Source organism: Bos taurus, chromosome 28 (assembly GCF_002263795.3).
Source record: "Bos taurus isolate L1 Dominette 01449 registration number 42190680 breed Hereford chromosome 28, ARS-UCD2.0, whole genome shotgun sequence".
Taxonomy (NCBI): Eukaryota; Metazoa; Chordata; class Mammalia; order Artiodactyla; family Bovidae; genus Bos; species Bos taurus.
The window spans coordinates 25,470,917-25,491,796 of record NC_037355.1 but is presented as its reverse complement, the minus strand read 5'-3'; the positions used below and the strand labels follow the sequence as shown (position 1 = coordinate 25,491,796).

Genomic DNA, 20,880 nt, shown 5'->3' with positions numbered 1-20,880 from the left:
TAATTTTTAAGGAGTGAGCCTATTCTATAAAACCAAAGGGTTTGAAGAAGTTTAGGGGTTCAAATTCTGAATGTATCGACCCAGATACATTTATACCCAGATGCCCTCATTTCTGACGTCCAGTACTTTCCAAATCAGGGTCCTGATGTTGTATAACAGACTTGGTTAGATTGGCACCTTAACATTCTTGAACTCTTCTATTCTTCTGATTATATCCTGGACCTGGGCCTCAACTTTTCCAGCCCTCCCACTGCAGAAGAGAGTTTCTTAATATGCTGCTGAGGAGACCCATTGGTTTTCACAGTTAGTCTTTAATTAATCATCCTTGATCTTTCATTAATTATCTCCAGCAAGAGCTACCTAATGCCATCATCTTTATAATTACTGCTTCTCCATATTCTCAGATGTTTCATATACTGCACCCTGGTGCACTTCCTTCCACTGCTACACCATCTCAGTTCACCATCAGTGCAAGTCTGAATAATTGCAACGCTCTCTTGTGTGTTTTCTGAACTTACAGCCAGGGATAGGGTCCTTGTTACCAGCCAAGACGGTAGGTGATCCAGCTGCAAAATCTCATTTTAGCAACTGCTTTCTCCCCATCCTAGCACCAACTTTCTCAGGTTGGAATCTCCATGGAAGAAACATTGGTATGAAAACTAGTGTGCATAAAGTTTCTAAGGGAGCTCTCTCGGGGGGACACAAGGAAGCAAGACTAAGTAAAAGAAGAAACCGAGCTACAAAGCAGTCCCAACAAAGCCTTAGCCAAATCCTCAGGGAATTCTGAATCTGTGATTTCCCTGCCAAGTTGTTCCAAGTTCAGGGGAGGAATCTGGTATCCCACATGGACCAGGCATTGGGTGAAGGCTTCTGTGGGAAGTGGTGTGGCCTTAGACAAGGTGCATCTCTTCCACAGAGGTTAAGTTCAATAAGATATCAGTTCTGAAGAGGGGCTCCGGATAGTGCAGGATCCATGACAGGCTTTTCAAAACTAGGGGGAACAGGGATGGGTACAGTATAGCCTTCAAGAAGAGGAAGTGTTTGGACAAGAATAACCCTCTTTCTATATAATGATTGTTTTCTTCATCTGCTAGTTAATAGGATTTGATTCTAGTTATAAAATGTGGTCTCACTGTAAAGTAAATTTACACTTGATGAGAATCTAGAAACATTTAAACAAAAATAATCCTTTCATGAACAAAAGAGAGCCCAGACAGCATAACCCTTTGATAATACTTCTGCTTTAATAGACTGTTTGCACATATATAGATATCCAGGGGAAAAGGTAATGCAACATGAAGTATTGAGAACACAACTGTGCTTTAATTTAGGTGTTGAGTTTCTAAATGTGGCAGCAATCACACTTCTAAGCAAGCAATGTCCACTAGCTCGCAAACACATTTGATGGTGATATTAGAACAGTAAACTTCATACTGTAAAACATGTTAAATACCTCTTCTGTACATTCATGGTATGTTGTGTCTGTGTCTTTTCACAAAAAAGAGGCATCTCTAGATTTTGTAATCAGAGTCAGCTTCATGAAGACTTAGATATGAAATAGTGCTTCTCAATTAGTTTCTCCAACTAATTTTTTTAAAAACACTATAATTTATTCTTTAAAGCAAATTTATAGATATGGAGAGTCTAGCTAATTTCATAGTGATGTTGTTGAATATGATACATAAGAAATGCAGGTATTTTCCAGGACAACAGGATAGATAAGGGAGGCTTTAAGAATCCATGAGAAAAAAAAGATGATAAAACTTACTTCCCTTTCAGATGTTTTAAGTTTTCTAAAAAGCTTTTTGTCCTCAAATTAATCATTTAACCATGGTATACAAAATACATCGCCTGGTGTGAAGATGGGAAACCCTCTCTTTTATATAGTAAAATCCTCTTCTGGTCCATCCTGCCCCAAGTCCTGGTTGTATGAGGGCACATTTCTCTTCCTAGATCTAAAGGTGTAATAAAAAGCATCGTTTTCTTCTACTGGTTGGTATTCCTGTTCTATTTCATTTAGGAAGCCACTTCCAGATTCTGCTCCAGAACCTGATCCTGAGATGTCCTCAGAAAGAGGGAAGACTTCATTCAAATTCTTGGAATTCATCAGTCTGAAGTAAGACAGAAAAAAAGAGGGAAAAAAACCATTAAAGTTTGAGACATAAAAAGATAATCATGAAACATTTTTTAAGGTAAGAAAGTAAATGTAGTGACTCAGTTGCTGAAATTAGAAGTTAAAAGTTTCCAGTTATTTAATGATTTGAAACAAAAAAATAAGTCAGCCTTTCCACATGTTTGCATACACTTAGTGTAACTAACGGAGAAGGCGATGGCACCCCACTCCAGTACTCTTGCCTGGAGAATCCCATGGATGGAGGAGCCTGGTGGGCTGCAGTCCATGGGGTCGCTAAGAATCAGACATGACTGAGCGACCTCACTTTCACTCTTCACTTTCATGCATTGGAGAAGGAAATGGCAAGCCACTCCAGTGTTCTTGCCTGGAGAATCCCAGGGACGGGGGAGCCTGGTGGGCTGCCGTCTATGGGGTCACACAGAGTCAGACACGACTGAAGCGACTTAGCATAGCATAGTGTAACTAACTCATTGCCTTTATCAGTTCCACATCTGCTCATTGCAGATGGATACAAAATGCTATCACTAACATGGCAATCCTATATTTGGAATTTCTTTCTTTTGTTTTTTAACAGAAACGTTCCCATTTTTATACTTTCTCCCACTCAATAGATAGATGATATTTTTCCTAATTTAAAATTTCTACAAAACTTCTAATAACTTCACAGTACTTCAACAAAGCTCACTCTTAGGTAATTCTTTGTAACAAGTCAAGAATTATATATACCAACATGTTAACAATTCAGTTTGTGTGTGCTCAGTCGCTCAGTTACGTCCAACTCTTTGTGACCCTGTGGACTGTAGTCCTCCAGGCTTCTCTGTTCATGAGGATTCTCCAGGCAAGAATACTCCATCAGGGGATCTTCCCAACCCAGGGATCAAACCCAGGTCTCCTGCATTGCAGGTGGATTCTCTACAGACTGAGCCACCAGGGAATCCCAGTTTAAATGTTTACCAAGTTTTAAATTCCCTCAGAATTTTTGCCAGTGTGAAGGAAAATAAAAAAGAACTTAAATTGGGAATTCCCTAGTGGTTCAGTGGTTAGGACTCCAAGCTTTCACTGCTGAGAGCTCAGGTTTGATATCTGGTCAGGTAACTTGGATCCCACATGCCAAGCAGCCAAAAAATAAAAAGAGAAAAAGAAAAAAAGTAAGTGCTTCCACCAAGCACTCTGGGTAGAAGGTAGAACCAGAAGGGGTTGAGGAGAGGAGAGGGGTGACAGTAAGCAGAGAAAGGGACAACAGCTGGAGAGGAAGCAGAATCAAAGAGAAGATTTTACCTAAAAGTAGGTGATACTAGAGAGTGTCTGCAGATTAATGCTGGCTTCAGAGGGTGGACTGCAGAATTAAAGTCCTGGAGAAGGTGCATCAGATAAGATACCCAGCACAAGGAAGGTGGCCTTCAAAGCTGCCACAGTCAGAGTCCAATCAGGAAACTTAATCTAAATATTTAAGACAGGGAATTGCTTACACATGAGATGGAAAAGAAGGAAAGCCAAATAGGGAACAGTGAGGAACTCCAGAGATGAGCAACAGCAAGAAAACACTGCTCTCCCTGGGCTAGAAGGACAGTAGACGAAGTGGTACTACCTAAGCCCAGGGACCAAGAGCACTGGTGGAAGCTGAAGTCATGTATGAGATATTAGCCTTGCCAGAGGTGCCACCAAGGCAGGAATGAGAAGAAACAGACTTCTCTCTCCCTGCCACCCATGCTGAGCAGTCTCCCTTCTGGGCATCCCATTGGCCAAACTCAGCCACAGATCTGGGAGTATGAGAAATGCAGATCACAGGGATCAGCCCTCATCCCTCCACCCAATACAGAGCAGGGATGGGGAAGGAGAAGAAATGCATCTGAGAGCAAAAGAGTCCAAGACTGACACAGAAGGAGAGGCTGTGCATCCATAGTGACAGGAGTTTCAGAACAGGAAGGAAAGTTACTGGCCGAGAAAAGGGAAGATTATACAGATGTTTAAAAAACTATTTAAAGGTTATATTCTATTTATACCTATTATAAAATATTGACCATATTCCCTGTTGTATATAATACATCTTTGTAGATTGTTTTATTCATAGTATTTTGTACCTCTTAATCCCTTGCCCCTATCTTGCCCCTCCCCACTTTCCTGTCCCCATTGGTAACCACTGGTTTGTGCTCTATATCTGTGTACCTCTTTTTTGTTATATTCATGAATTTGTTTTATTTTTTTAGATTCCACATATAAGTAATATGCAGTATTTGTCTTTCTCTGGCTTATTTCACTAAGCATAATACCCTCCAAGTCCATCCATGTTGTTACAAATGGGAAAAATATCTTGGATTTTTATGGCTGAGTAGTATTCCAATGTGTGTGTCCGTGTGTGTGTGTGTGTGTGTGTGTGTGTGTGTGTATCACATCGTCTTCATCCATTCATCTTGTTGATGGGCACTTAGGTTGCTTCCACATCTTGGCTATCGTAAATAATGCTGCTGTGAACATTGGGATACATATATCTTTTCAAATTAGTATTTTCATTTCCTTTGGACAAATATCTAAGAATGCAATTGCAGGAGTATATGGCAACTCCATTTCTAGTTTTCGGAGTTTTCTACAATGATTGCATCAATTTACATTCCCACTAACAGTGTACAGGAGTTCTCTTTTCCTACATCATCACCAACATTTGTTAATTGTGGTCTTTTCGGTGGCAGCCTTTCTGACAGGTGTGAGGTGATATTTTGTGTGGGTTTTAGTTGCGTTTCTCTGGTGATTAGTGATGTTGAGCATCTTTTCATGTGCTTGTTGCCCATTCTTCTTTGGGAAAATGTCTGTTCAGATCTTCTGCCCACTTTTCAGGTTGTTTGTTGAGTCATGTGAGCTGTTTACATATTTTAGATATTAACCCCTTATCAGTCATATCATTTGTAAATATTTTCTCCCATTTCAGTAGGTCATCTCTTTGTTTTGTCAATGGTTCCTTTGCTGTGCTAAATCTTATATTTTTAGTTAGGTCCCATTTGCTTACTTTTGCTTCTGTTTCCTTTGCCATAAGACACAGATCCAAAAAAAATATTGCTACAATTTATGTCAAAGAGTGTGGAAGATTATGGAGATTTGAGGAGGGAAGAAATAGTATAAAATAGCTGTTTTGGAGGATTTAGGTTATTCCTCTAATATTTTAGATTAAATGAATTAGTATTGAAATCCATGACTTAAAATAATGGAGGAAGTTGTAACATCAGGTTCAAACTTTGTGCTGGAGAATTAAAACAGAAGCACAGGGTTGCAGAGTTGTATTGTGAGGATGGTGATGATATAATTTCAGTGATGAAGGGGGTTGCCAGCATCCCCAAAGTGGTTACCATCCCCAGCATCCCCAGGCTTACCTGGTTTGGGCACAATGACTTATGTGGCTTTAAGAAGGGTGATTTTCTTTTATTTATTATTTTTTTCTTTAATTTAGAGCTCAGATCAAGTGTAGAAATCTTTATAGTTATAAAGGTCTGTAGTAAAACCTTTTCGTCATTGCTCAGAAATGATCAGCCTTTTATACTCACACACCTGCAGCCAATTCTCACTCACTCACCTGTAAGTCCTCAGTTATCCATTGTTAGTTTTACACACATGTACACCTTATTTTAAATTATTCTTTGCTTCTCAGAACTACAGAGATCATATGTCAGGTAGACTAGGAGATCTTCAGATGCTCAGATTTGGGTATTTTCATCATTGATCCACTTCATTTTTTTAAAAAAGATTTATTTATTGGCCGTGCTGGGTCTTTGTTGCTGTGAGTGGGCTTTCTCTACTGGCAGTGAGCAGAAAACCACTCTCTTGGGCTATTCTCTAGTTGCCGTGTGCAGGCTTCTCACTTCAGTGGCCTCTCTTATTGCAAAGCACAGGCTCTAGAGCACATGGGCTCAGTAGTTGTCGCTGACAGGCTTAGTTGCTCTGCGGCATGTGGGATCTCAGTTCCTGGACTAGGGATTGAACCCGTGTCCCCTGCATTGGCAGGAGGATTCTTACTGGACCACCAGGGAAGTCCCAGGAGAGTGATTTTCTATTTAAGCCTGAATATTAAAACTTTTATGATAATTCTTTTCATAATATATCTTTGCCACATGTAATTTTGATATTCAGTGAAATAATGGGCTCTAATACAATTTTTTGTTACTTACGAATTCCTATTGGATCCTTTTTGCAAGTATAAGGCAGGTTTTATTTGATCAAGAAGAGGTATGGCTTTCTTTTTTATGAGTGACGGGGACTTATTCTTCCTTCCCCTAATTTCTTTTTTTTTTTTTATCACTGCTATCTAAACAGAACATTTTTATTACCCCTCAAAAATTCTGTACCTAATGGCAGTCACCAGAGAAGGCAATGGCACCCCACTCCAGTACTCTTGCCTGGAAAATCCCATGGGCGGAGGAGTCTCGTGGGCTGCAGTCCATGGGGTCGCTAAGAGTCGGACACACTGAGCGACTTCACTTTCACTTTTCCCTTTCGTGCATTGGAGAAGGAAATGGCAACCCACTCCAGTATTCTTGCCTGGAGAATCCCAGGGACGGGGGAGCCTGGTGGGCTGCCGTCTATGGGGTCGCACAGAGTCAGACATGACTGAAGTGACTTAGCAGCAGTAATGGCAGTCACTCTTTATTCCTCCCTCCCCCACAGTCCTTGACAAACACTCTATTTTCTGTGGGTTTTGCCTATTTCTGTACACCTCATATAAATGGAATCATATAATATGTGGCTTTTTATGTCTGGTTCCCTTTACTTTGCATAATGTTTTCCAGATTCAGCCATGTTGCAGCATTTATCAGTACTTCTTTCTTATGGTCAAATAATATTATACTTTATGTATATGTCACATTTTGTTTATCCATTCAGGTGATAGACTTGTACTGGATTTTAATATATAATATGCTCTATTTACATTAATAAAATAATGTTCAATTATTTTCAATACCTATTGGTGAAAAGTATTCAATTTTTGTTTCTGCCACCAGAAAAAGACCTTGCGAAAGTGTGAGTCATGTATTCTTGTGCATCTCATATACCAGTAAGTACACTACAGTTTTACCCTGTACTATGCAGTGAAAACTGAACCATGGAAGCAAGAGCCTAAAGAAAACACTCTGGGCAACCCTTCTACCTCCATGCCAAGATCTCAACAGAGGTTGACAAAAGTAAAATCAAGAAAGTCCACTTACGGGGAAATGTCAGTCCTTGGAGGCGGGATTCTGCTGGATTCACCTCGAAGTATATCAAACGCTGTTCCCTTTTCTTCAATGCAGTTTGCAGAATTACTATCAGGACTGTCAGGATTGCACTGGTACCCGGCTCTCTGCACGGGAGAACCTGCCCAAACAAGGAAACCGCATGGTCAATAAGTATCTCTTACACAGCTTCTAATCACTCTTTCCCTAAGAAATTTTTAATTAAATAGATTTTAAATTTGGTAGGTAAGGTGTGGACAGGTTTTATGACCTAATATAACAGGAGCACCCACTGTTTCCCAGCCCTTTATACATAGTTTATGCTTCTCACACTACATCTGTGCAAAGTGGCCTAGAGTTTCACATTAGAATAGGCTTTGGCAGTTAGCTGCCTTTGCTACTGGTGACCTGTGAAACCTTCACTTCCCCAAGTACCCACCAGAAAACTCAGGTACTAAGAGTATCTCTTTTTAATAAGCTGGTCACAAAAATTAACTGAGAAAATGCATGTAAAGATCTTAACATAGTGCCAGGCACACAGTAAATAAACACCTAATAATATTAACTATTATTGTCTCTGTACTATTATTTCCATTTTATACAAAGGAAAACTGAGGCTGCACAGGTACTAAGCACCCAGAATTCAACCTTCTATCTGACCCCGAAGTCTGCCTCTTCTGATAGAGAGGAGTCAAATTATGTTCAGAAAGGTTAAGAAATGTACCAAATAGTCCTGAGATATTACAGAACCCTAATTCTTTGGGGCCATGTGGTATTCTTGAGAATGAAAAGCAGATTAAAAACATAACCTCTTTCTTTGGCCTCACATCTAGTCAGAGATTTCAAAAGTCGAGGCTCTTCTGTTCACCAAAGCTGGGCTTTCACAGCCTCTTTTAATTTCTACATAAAGGCTCCATATCCTGTGTTAAGAGGTTATATAGGAGATCGCTTATTAATTTACAAAATAAATTTTATTCCTCAGTTTAGCAAGGATGGAGCCCTGGTGGTGAGAAATACTTCACTACCCTGCCGAAGGATCGTCTCCTCCCCAACCTCAAGTACATATTTGATTCACACAAGTACAGCTAATCATCACCTAACATGAAGGAGCACATCTAAAACTCCTGAAAAGCAGAAAAGGAGATTTTGTTAGGGGCACCACAGACTAAAGCTACCTTGTCCTGGCCAAGCACCATCGTAACCACTTGCTCAAGTTATCTATCATACAATAGGAGGTCCTGGTAAAGAATGCAGACTAACAAGCTACCACGTGGAAGCATTTAGGAAAGGTCAAAAAGAAAGAGGAGACGACAGTCCATATGTCCTACAAACCTCCCAGAATCCTCCTCACTAGAATCCATCTTAACTGAGTGATGTGCATGCTACCAGGAAAGACCCTGAGTCAGAATAACTAGCCAGAGACAACCTGAAAACTAACCACATTACCCAAAACCTGAGACTGCGAATTACATGGAAAAGCAGTTCTCCTGGGTGCCCTACCCTGCTGCTCTCTGCCCAGGTGTCCCTTCCCAATAAAGTCTCTTGCTTTCTCAGTACATGTGTCTTCTTGGACAATTTATTTCTGAGTGTTAGACAAGAATCCACTCTTAGGCCGTGGAAGGGGTCCCACTTCCTGCAAGAGTTTGAAAGCCCAGTACATTATTGCTCTGTACAGATTGAGATGCAATTGATAACACATATTTAAGAAAACAAAATAAAATGAAGAACAGTGTTGTGGATAATCACTGCAATATTTTTTGCAGTACCAAAGACTATAAAATTAAATGTTAATGAATTAAGGTGCAGCCTACAATACTATGCAGCTATTAAAATAATGTGGCAGTTCTCTGGGTACTGATATATAATAATCTCCAAGTGTGTGTGTATACATAGTACATATATGTATATGTATGTGTGTGTGTGTGTGTACATATATATATTTTTTTGGCCATGCTATGTGACTTGCAAGAATTTAGTTCCCCGAACAGAGATTTGAACATGTCCTCAGTAGTTAAAGCATGGAGTCTTAACCACTGGACTTCGAGGGAACTCCCTGCAAGGTTAAAAAAAGTAAAGAACACTATGCATTGTGTGTTACCATTTGTGTGTGTTGTGGTTTTTTGGAATTTATTTACATACAAGCTTACATGCACAGAACACCTCTTAAAAGATACCCAACAAACTGATCATGTTAGTGGAGGGAATTGGTGGCTAGAAGAGAGTGGAAGGAAGAACACTGACTTTTCACTGCATATCCTTTTGAACTTTTAGATTCTTGAGTTATACTTATGTATTATCTTTCAAAATTAATTATTTTTATTTTTAATAGCTTTATTAAGGTGGATTTGACATTCAACAGCTGTGCATATTTAAAGTGTACAATCTAATGTTTCGACAAGTGGATACAGCACACCACAATCAAGGGTATGAACATATCCAACATCCCCCAGAGTTTTCTTGTGCCCCTCTGTGATCCTGCCCTTCTCCCTCCCTTCTCCTGACTCCCCCCAAACCCCCTCAATCATCAGTCTGCTTTCTGTCATTATAAATTAGTTTGCATTTTCTAGATTTTATGTAAATGGACTCATACAGCTACTTGTCAAAAGTTTTCCGACTTTAACTCTGGGTCTAGAGGGCTGTCTACCTTTTATAGTACTCTCTCCTAAAAGTGGAGAGTTTATTTAGATATTCCTTAAAACTTTGAAAAATGTAGCAAACAAAGAAAAAAAAATTACTCCTAATCTCATTACCCAAACCCCTAGAGACTATAAATTTTAGAGTTTTCTTTCCTTCTGGGTGTCAGTATTTCTCAGAAAGTATGCACAAGTTGTTTCCCTTCTCAACTATCAGAGGTTGAAAAGGGGAGCCTCTACCAAGGTCAAATTCACTTTATATCTAAATGGGATGGCCAAGGACTTTGTTCCTAAAAGACTGCAGACCCACAGAATTTTGCAAAATGTTCTTTCCTTATGAACCTCTATTATGTCTATTTATACTCAACTTTGTCCTAGTTAATATTTCTGATTAATTTTATAAATATAGCTTTATTAGGTTTCATTAAGATATACATATATATGGAGGGGAACATATAAAGAATTCATGATGCTGTTCAATAAAATAGGAAAACTAACTAACTAAATAACTAATCAAAACAAGAGAAAACTCTGAGATTAATTATGAGGCATTAATATGAGAGAATATTAACCAAATGGAAAAAAAGTAGTAGCTATGGAAAAGACTACATAGCATCATAGGAAAATTTATATTAAAAAATGAGTTAAAAATAGCAGAATGCCATTCTATGCATAACAGTTGTTAATACAACTACATATATAGATATGGGGGATGGGAGGAAATACACAGAAATAGCTGTAGTGGTAGGCTCTGGTGATTTTTTTCTCACTTTGTTTTCTAAATCACTGTAATAAACAATATTCTTTTAAAATATAAACAAAGCAAAGACTCTAATGTAGAAATGTTCTCCCATTGTTTTTCTTCTTTCTTTCTGTCTTGCTTTCATTTTTTTCTTTCTTTTAGGACTACTACTCTGTTGTACTCTTTCCCATATTTCCTGATTATATAGCTTACAAATTTCTGGTCTGGGACACTAGTCATCCAGAATGGCTTAGCTTTGTCACCGCTTAGAGGCTGAAGGTAAGGTTGCCAGATGACATCACAATGGCCAACCCTTACTAGCTATATAACTGTAACCTCCCTGTACCTCAGTTTCCTCACCCATAAAATGTGGACAGTAATAGATGTCATAATAAGATACAAATATTAGGTTCTTAGAACAGTACCTGGCACCATGGTCAGAGCTCTTTAAATGCTAGTTTCTGTGATGAAGAGGATGACAACGACCTATTGACCTATCTCTGATAGAGATAAACCAAATTTAAATTCCTGTCCCACCATTGAGCACCTCTCTGATTCTCAATTTCTCATCTTTGAAATGGGAATGATAGTATCCCAAAGAGTTCCTGGTAGCTCAGCTGGTAAAGAATCCACCTGCAATGCAGGAGACTCAGGTTTGATTCCTGGGTTGGGAAGATCTACTGGAGAAGGGATAGGCTACCCACACCAGTATTCTTGGGCTTCCCTGGTGGCTCAGCTGGTAAAGAAATTGCCTGAAGTGCAAGAGACCTCGGTTTTATCCCTGGGTCGGGAAGATCCCCTGGAGAAGGGAAAGGCTACCCACTCCAGTATTCTGGCCTGGAGAATTCCATGGCCTGACTGTATAGTTTATGGGGTCGCAAAGAGTCAGACAGGACTGAGCAGCTTTCATTTTCAAAGAGTTCCAGTTTAAACAAGATAGAAGTAGGTGACACATCTAGCACAAGCCTTTGTGTATGGTAGGTATTTAATACATTTTAGCTCTTTCTCCCTCTCTGATTCTTTCTTGAAGAACTTTGCCATCTAATGAATTGCTGCTTAGAAGCTTCATCATGTGAAGTCGGGTGAAAATTCAACGTCTCCTCCAGCAGAGGGCAATGTCTTCACACCCTATGCCATCTAGACCACTGCAGTCCAGTAGAAACAAGAGGAACCATCTGTACATGTATGAAATTTTCAATATTAGGACAGTCATATTTTAAAAAGTAAAAAAGAAATAAGTGACCTTAATTTTAAAACATTTTGCTTAAACCAACATATCCAACAAACAATGTAAGTTGTTAATGGATATTTTACACTTTTTTTCATACTAGGATTTTAAATCGGGTGTGCGTTTTGCACTTATACCAGGTCTGTTTGGACTTGCCACATTTAACACATTTCAAGTGCTTAGTAGCCACACAAGGCTCCTGGCCAGCATTTTGGATAGAGCAGGTCTAGACATTCTCCTCTACTGCCAATGATGACTGAGTATCACACCAACAAAGTGCCTGCATAGACAGGAAGTTAAACACAAAAGTAAAACTAATAGTTTACGAAGAAGAATCCAAGTGAAAGAGTGTATCTTTTCACTAGCTAAAAAAACACAACTTTGATAAATTAGAAAACTAAAATACAAATTCTTTCTAGAGTTTGGCATCTTAGCTTTTAAAATTTATAACAAGCCTCTTTTTTTGAGAGATAGAATGTGAAAATTCTCTTTAAGGCGAGACATTTCTTTCCAACTTTTATTATTATTAGCTGCACGGCACAGCACGTAGGATCTTAATTCCCTGACCAGGGATCGAACCCATGCCCCCTGCACTGGAAGTGTGGAGTCTTAACCACTGGACTGCCAGGGAAGTCCCCAAGAGGGATTTCCTTTTTTGGGTAATGAAAATGTTCTAAAATTGACTATAGTGATGGCTGCACATATCTGTGAATATACTAAAAAACCATTGATGTACACTTTAAATGGGTGAATTGTATGGTATATGAACTCTGTCTCAATAAAGATGTTCCAAAATTTATAAGAAATCAAAAGGAGAAGTCCATCTTCTCCAAAAAAATGTTTATCTAATTTGAGATTGGGGCTTCCCTGGTGGTTCAGCAGTAAGGAATCCTACAATGCAGGAGACACAGGTTTGATCCCTGGGTCAGAAAGATCCTCTGGAGAAGGAAATGACTACCCACTCCAGTATTCTTGCCTGGGAAATCCTATGGACAGAGGAGCCTGGCAGACTACAGTCCATGGGGTCACAAAGGATCAGACACGACTTAGCGACTAAACAACTTGAGACTGATGATTTTACTTCATTTGTTTTAATTTTAAAAAGTTTTATTGGTATTTAACATATTTAACCCGGCACACAATTCACTCTTCTAATATGTACATTTCAGTGGGGGTTTTTTTAGCATGTTCATAGGTATGTGCACAAATTTAAAACAATTTTATCATCACAGAGAAATCCTCTGTCCTTTAGCTATCCAACTCCTGTATCTTATGTGTCTCATCCCTAAGTAACCAGTAATCAATCTACTTTTTGTCTCTGTATTTTTTACCAAATTAGACATTTTATATAAATAAAACAATATGAGGTGGGTTTCTTTTTAAGTATGACTGGCCTATAACACTATATTTGTTTCAGATGCATAACATAGTGATCCTCCATTATTACACATTACAAAATGATTAACACAGACTGGGGATCTTAAATCTGCTTTAAAATAAAGAACATGGTTACAGATACCAAGTTCCTGATATATTTATTCAAGAGTGTTGGCAGGATGTGAAAATTCGACAGTTCCAACCCCGCAATGTGTGGGAGTATCTTGATTCTCTTCTGCTTGAGAGAAGTGTCTTGTGATTACCGTAATTTAAAACATAAGAGGAAACATGCTCATGGACAGAAAAATGATCTTCCTAAGAGGTCCCACTTACAGGTCTCCTAGTTAATTCTGTAGTGGATGCAAGGAAGAAGAATGTTTTTTATTTGGAATCACTTCCCTCACTGCCTACCCCTGTCCTTTCTCTCTGTGTCTCTGTCTTCATCTCATACACAGAGTCTACTAGTTCTACTTTAGCAAAACACTGTCTATGAATAAATATTACCATTTATAAAAATAAACCTCTGACACTGGGCAAATAACTTACCCCAGTAATCTCTCTGGATCTTTTTACATTGTAGTATCAATATTTCCCCAACGTCATCACAGTTTACTAATTTCCTATTCTTAATGGAGACTTGCTGCGGGTTTGTTAGAAAAACTTTAAAATTGCCATGTTAGGGGAGAAAAAAGACCATTTTCATTCATTGTTTAGTGGCATCCAAACAGACACCACTATCTAAGTTGGAGCTGCTTCCTCCTGGCCAATCAGCTCACCCTTGTGTGTTTTTTTGACAAGCTATAAAAAGTTCCAAGTTTACTTTCAATTTCTCCCTCTCTGTCCCTCAACTCAGTGGTTTTTGTAGTAAGAGCTGTAGTCAAAGCAAGGTTGTTTTAAATAAAGACAATCGCTACTCCACCTAGGAAACAGCTAAATTGCCGTAGAAAGTTAATTTGCACTTGAAATCAGGTGACCAGCTCTGCCATTAATTAGTTGTAATGGGTCTAGGGCAAGTCTCACGCATTTTTTGCAAGAGGTTGATGTAAAGAGGAAATGAGATAATGAATCTAAGATCCAGTTTTCGTCTCTATAAATTGGTATTAATTCCTCCTCACAGGGAATGTGATGACCATTTACCTGAGAATGGATGCTAAATCACTTTACAATTGAACAGCAGTGAACACTGGTGGGATCAATATTATTGTGAACTCAGAGGCAGTGTAGAGTGGACATAGGGTCTGGCAATGACCCCCTGGCTACACCTGCTCATGGATTTTCCATTTTCCTTCTTTATGGGCATCTTTGAAAAAGAGAGTTAATAAAAGAATTTGGGATTCACAGGCCTCATCAGTAATCTCCTGGAGCTCTACATTAAATTGATTAGCCATCTGTCCTCTCCAGGGTCTCCCACACCTTGCCAAACTTCCGACTCTTTGCACTTGATAGATGGACTTTTATAGCATGTTTTTATTTCAGCTTCACTTATAGTCACTGATGTGGACTGAATTGTGTCACTCCAACTCAATGTACTGAAGTGCTAACCCCTAATACCTCAGAATAGGACTGTATTTGGAGATAGGGACTTAAAAGAGATAGTTGAGATATAATGAGTTTACATGGGTGAGCCCTAATCCAGTATGGCTGTTGTCCTTATAAGAAAAGGAGATCAGGACACAGAAACACACAAAGGACCATGTGAAGACAGAGATAAGATGGCTATCTACAAGCCAAGGAGAAAATCTTCAGGATGAAACTAACCCAGCCGACACTTTGATCTTGAACTTCTAGTCTCCAGAACTGTAAGGAATAAATTCCTGTTGTTTAAGCCACCCAGCCTGTGGTACTTTGTTATGGCAGCCCTAGCAAACTAATACAGTAACCTGAGATGTTTCGTTTCAGTAAAAACAAGCCAAAAGCCTAGTGGAATTGATCATTCCGTCAAATCAATGGGTTAAGAAAAAAAAGTATTTTTAAGTGGGGAAAGAGGGCTACAGAATCATATCTGGCATCACATAGAATATTATGAAATAGAGACCTCTTCGCAGCCTTGAGTTGATGTCACGCGTGCTCGCACGCACACACACACACACACAGAGCCAGTGGGTGGGCGTCTATTTCCCTTCTTATTCAAATGTAGGCACAAACCGTTAATTCCAATACCAACTGCACTTCTCCTTTGGAAACTCCCTAGTTTTTCAGTCTATTCATTCTCATTTTTGGTTCCCTTCCCAACACAGAGCAAAACGTACCTAGTGATGGCATAAATATTAGTATTTTATAAAATTTTATAACGGTTTCTTCACTACTTTCTGGAAAATACCTATTATACAAAGAACACTTTTGTTTTTAGTTTTCCCTATTGAATCTTAGTGGGAAATGTGACATTTCTGGGAGATTTTGAAGATGTAAAGATTCATCAAGCTCTGGTCAGAGTAGACCCAACACCAACAGGTCACTCAGGTCTGTTCTACAAACACGGACTTGACTGCCTGGATCTTGTCAGAACACATTAGGGAATTATTTCATTGGCTGAAGGTTTTCCCTGAAAGATCGGAGTAAAGCCTGTTCCTTACAATCGACAATGTTTTATCCTTTAAAAAAATAAATAGATTAATGGAAAGGTTTCATCAACATTATTTGCTGGTTTTTCTTCAACAATTGTATAACAAGAAGAAAGTGATTTTATAAATTTCCAATATATAATGAATGTATCTGAGGTTATGTGTACAATTTCATTTCCACCAGAAGTAAAAACAAGACAACTAGAAGTCACCTCGAAGAAACGTATCTAGATGTGTGCATCACTGTGACTCAATATTTCCTTTACGATGCGGAGGAACTTAGTGTTTTTCTACTATAAATTCTCCCTTCTACTTATCAGGCCATGACTATAATCCCTTATTTACCAAAGGAGAAGAAACTGTGTTTTTCTTACAAACTGATCATTTTCATTTTCTTAGTCATTAAAGGTTTTTAAGTTGTTTCATTCTGACTAAACAATCCTAAAAGATAGACCTAACAAGAATTTTCCAAATATGCTGTTTCTCTGAGCAACGACACAATTACTAAAATTCTTTGGCCTTTCTTTAAAATCTGAGAGGGTATTCATTAGCTGTGTCTAAACGTAATTGAATTTTCACTTAGAACCAGGTTTTTAAAAGAGAAAATACAAGTAAATTTACTCTGATTTTAAAAATAGTATTTCCCAGTGTCAAAATAATTATAACATCACTAATTATTAAAACTTGGGATAGATGTGGGCACTTAGAGGTTAAACCATTTTCTCTATTCCTTTCTTGAACCTTTAAAAATTTGTAGGCCATTTTCACCTGACAATAAAATAATACATTTCAATCATTTTAAGAACTTACAAGGCCGTAGCTGCCTCAGAGTTTAACTTTTTTTTTTTGGTACCAAACTTAACCAACTTCACTCTAAGGAGTTCAGCTACCCCAAATTCTTTTTTTTTTTCTCGGCCTACTTTCCCATAATATACTATATTCTATGCCTTAGAGTGACTATAATCATTTGTGTGGACCCTGGGGCATACAAGATTATAAGGTGACAAGATTACTGGGTCTTACCTTGAACTGAAGATGAAAACAGGATGAAGGCAAGAGCCAGAACAAGCCTAGCGCACTGGAGGAGCACCTGCATGGTGACCAACTTGCTTCAGCTCCACCACTCACACACCAACCTCACAGCAGGGAAGTGTAGCCGGGTGCTCTCTGTCCCTTTTTGAAAAGGTTCCAAAACCTCAAACCCTGCCCAGAACACACGTCACAGTTTCCTGAACAAATAGAAAGAGATCCACATCAACCCCAGAAAGATTTAGAAAAAAAAGAAAAAGGCAGTTTCATACCCGTTATGAAACTGCAGTGAACTCTCCCCAGGTCTGCTTTCTCAAAAGTTTTGTTGTTTGACACTTGCCTGTTAGAAATTGTTTCCCACTGAAACAGTAGAATCAGCATTCAGGACACTTTGTTTTTTCTTTCTTCAGGTAACAATCTAAACACAAGTTTGCTAGCCCACTGCACAGCTGATGAGATAAGAGAGTTGGATGTTGCCTTTTCATCACTGAGGCCCTTCAAAGTAAAATATTCTTGATTTTATTTTTCATCAGGGGTAGCATAACTCACAGAGCCAAGCATAACAAGTGAAACTTCAAAGCTGAGTTCTAATCTACAAGAAAGTGTTGTTGGATTTCAGATAACTGGTTTCTTCTGATCAGATTCAGTTTCTCTCCCTGGACCAGCAGCTCTCCCTCTGCCTCAAGAATCTAGTGAGGATTTTTGATTATGAAGAACTGGGTAAAACACAGAAATGATTTTGCAGTCCTCTGCTCCTTCACACCGAACATTTCTTATGATTTGATTCCATTTATACTCTTTTTGTTTTGTTGTTTCCTCCTGGTAAAAATTTTCAACTTGACTTTCAGGTGCTCTGGCCTTGAATAAGCCAGAAATCAGAAACAAGGGGAGGCTTTCCTGTCAGTGGGCTGCTGGACCTCAGAAAACACAAAACAAAGTAAAAGAATAGCATCTCCCCCATATCCTGGGGATCATATGCTGACTGAAGCCTGAGGAACACGACGTACAGGCTCCATAATAAAGTCACATAATAACACAACAGTTTATCACACACTCTTGCCCTTGAAACACACACTCTCTCCATTTCAACATGTCTAATGTTGAAATGCATGTCTAATGCAATGCCCACTTTCCATTTTCATCCTCCCTCTGGCCTGTCCTTTGACAGGAGGGAGGAGTTTCCCTTCCCTTGTTCTTGGCTTCCTGCTGATTCCTTTACCATTTCCTGCCAAGGAGGGGCCTCAGACTAATCGCTGAGCAGCTGTGGTGCAAGTCCACAAAGGCTGCAAAGCATGCACATTTTGACCCTCCTCAGAACCAGCTGGAAATGTGTCCAGGGACAACTCCAAGTGCAGTAAACAACCCCCAGACTCTCAAATCCAGTGAGTTCCCCACCGTGGAATACTAGTTTCAGATTGAAATAACAACCCTCATCTTTGGCCCCTTTTAAGTCTATCCCCCAATTTAAAACCCTGGCACCAAAACAATAATCCCTGTCAATAGCTTAAATAAGTCCCCTTTCAGTAAGTTCTCAGATCTGATTAGAGCTTGTGCTTTAAAATGGTAATTTTGGAGCCTTTTTCCTCTTGAGTATTTTTTTTATTCTCTAGGTTTTAGTAATTTTTTTTTTTAAGTATTCACAATATTCATTAGCATTTGCCCTGTTTCTGCTACACTGACAACCAAGTTTCTTTTTCCAAATAGTCGTCCCCCGGCTTCAGTTCCCTAGTCCTCTTCAAGCTGTGCAAGAGCAGGACACATGCCTGCAGAAGCCACAAGTCCTGGGTCTGAGCTCACTGACCAGATGAGAGATGCTAGGCCACGTACTCCTTGCGTGCCCATCATTCTAGTTCTAAGGATGATGTGGGACACCAATGAGGGGCACCCATGAGAGCTCATGACTCTGAGAGTCGTGTTGGCAGTGGTCCTGTGGGTTGGGTATGGTCTTCTTGCCCAAAGTGTCCTCCGTTAGTCAAAAAGGACCCCTATCTTTCCCTAAACCTCAACCTCTACAAAAGACAAATTCCATTCCATTTAATCCTTCATTCACCAGGCAACCTTTTTTTTTTTTTTTTTAATGGAGTTCTTCTTTTTAATGTTTATTTATGTATTTATTTAATTTTGACCATGCTAGGTCTTTGTTGCTGTGAGGGCTTTTCTCTCACTGCGGCGAGCGGGGACTACTCTTTGTTGCAGCACACAAGCTTCTCATTGCAGTGGCTTCTCTTGCAGAGCACAGGCTCTCGGCAGGCGGGCTTCAGTAATTGCAGCACACAGGCTGCCCTGCGGCATGTGGCGTCTTCCCCGATAAACCTCGAACCCGAACACGTTGTCTCTTGCATTAGCAGGCAGATTCTTTACCACTGAGCCACCAGGGGAGCCCCTCACCAGGCAACCTTAAATGCACCTACTTTACTTGATTTACCTCTAAAATGAGTATCTTTATGCCTTAAGAGTCATCCTGGAACAGTTCCTTGTTGTCTTAAAGTGTAACTAACCCCCACCCCATTCCAGAGCAATACAAACACTATCTTTCACTAGCTATTGGTATCTGGGTGGTCTTTGGAAAAGGGGAGTCTGGAGCACTTGAACTTTCCTAGCATCACAACTCAGCAGAACACTTGTTACAACAAAGTGATGCTGTTTTAAGACAAATTGAGGTTGTCAGAGGAGATACTGAAGGCAGCACAAAAGTGTCCCAAGGGACAGCTCCAGGGCTCAGTTCTTTTCAAAAACTCCAAGTTAAAGATTCTGCCACTCAGCAGCCTCTGGGACTTTCTTGGCTCTTCACTTGAGAAGGTCTTGACTCTGAACTGGGCACTCCCGCCACCCAAGAAAACAGGAAATAGATACTGTAGCAAATCTGCATTATGTTTCTGGAGGATAAAAGAGTGATTTTTCATGAACTTTTGATTTCTAGAACTGGAAGAGACCTTAGAAATCACCTACCTCACCCACTCAGATGGGAAAAGCACAAGTCCAGAAAGGTTATGTGACTTGCAGCTGGTCACACAGCTGGCAAGTGTCAATACCAGGTCAGAACTCAGATTTCCTACTTCATAGTCCAGTGACAGAGGATGAACAAGGAAGCAACAAGATTAAGATCTGTAATCATCAGAAGTCTTCCTTTTAGTCTTCTTTTTAGAGGTATGTACTGAAATGTTCCTGTTTAGAATGATAAAATGACTGGGATTTGTTTCTAAATAATCCAGTTTGAGGAGAGGGGATAAGAGAGGTGTATCAGTGGGCGGATGATTGCTTTTGAAGATGAGCAATGGGAAAAGTGGGGGCTCATTATACTAGTCTCCCTACCGTAAAATGTTTTTAGAATTTCCATAATAAAACACCTTTTAAAAAATCAACCTTTTAAAAAGGTGTCTTTATCTTTTTGGAATCCACATAAATAAGAAAACATCTCCTGAGTAAAAATAGGGCTTTGCAGAAAAAAAAAATTCTTTTCTTTAAAAAGCATATTTTTATTCTTAGATCTCCGTCATCCTTTGAATTTCCCATTCTTTCAGTTCTACTCTCATTCTCCCCTCCCCTCCCTTCAGTGCATGGGGAGACTGTAGCTAAGACAGAAAAGTATCTGGATGCTTCTGGTACAACAGGAGCAGCTCATTGTGTCCTCAGACCTCTCACCAAGTATCTGTGGATGGACATCCACAGGATGAGTGCCCTCAGAGAGGGCACAGGCATCTCCAGCAGCTCTTTTCCTTGATCCTTCCTTCTCATCATTGACACCACATATCCAGCTTCCCAGGAGCAGGTGCCCCCTTGTTGAAGGTTTCCACAATCCTACTCCAGAAGCTGCCCTAGGTGTTGCCAAGTATAAAAGCTTTGGAACTTGGCTGTTTTAATCTTGAACTGGGAATAAGGGAGGGAAAGGCTCTCCTGCCCCCCAGGGTTTGGTCTATAATTTGACAAGAAGAAAAACAAATGGTACCGATGGACCTATTTGCAGGGTAGGAATAGAGATGC

At 39.5% G+C, this 20,880-nt stretch overlaps 1 protein-coding gene and 2 non-coding genes across 3 annotated transcripts; all 3 read right to left on the bottom strand.

The window, feature by feature from the left end:
- Positions 1-1,222: 1,222 nt before the first annotated feature.
- Positions 1,223-17,022, bottom strand: SRGN (serglycin). The gene is given in 3 exon segments (NM_001025326.2): positions 1,223-2,111; positions 7,324-7,471; positions 16,894-17,022. Coding segments are annotated over 3 exon segments (453 nt in total). The 5' UTR covers positions 16,967-17,022; the 3' UTR covers positions 1,223-1,879.
- LOC112444802 (small nucleolar RNA U2-30) lies at positions 5,572-5,641 on the bottom strand. The gene has a single exon (XR_003033170.1). It is a non-coding gene; the product is annotated as a small nucleolar RNA U2-30 (small nucleolar RNA).
- On the bottom strand, positions 5,766-5,845 carry LOC112444803 (small nucleolar RNA U2-19). Its single transcript, XR_003033171.1, has one exon. It is a non-coding gene; the product is annotated as a small nucleolar RNA U2-19 (small nucleolar RNA).
- Positions 17,023-20,880: the final 3,858 nt, after the last annotated feature.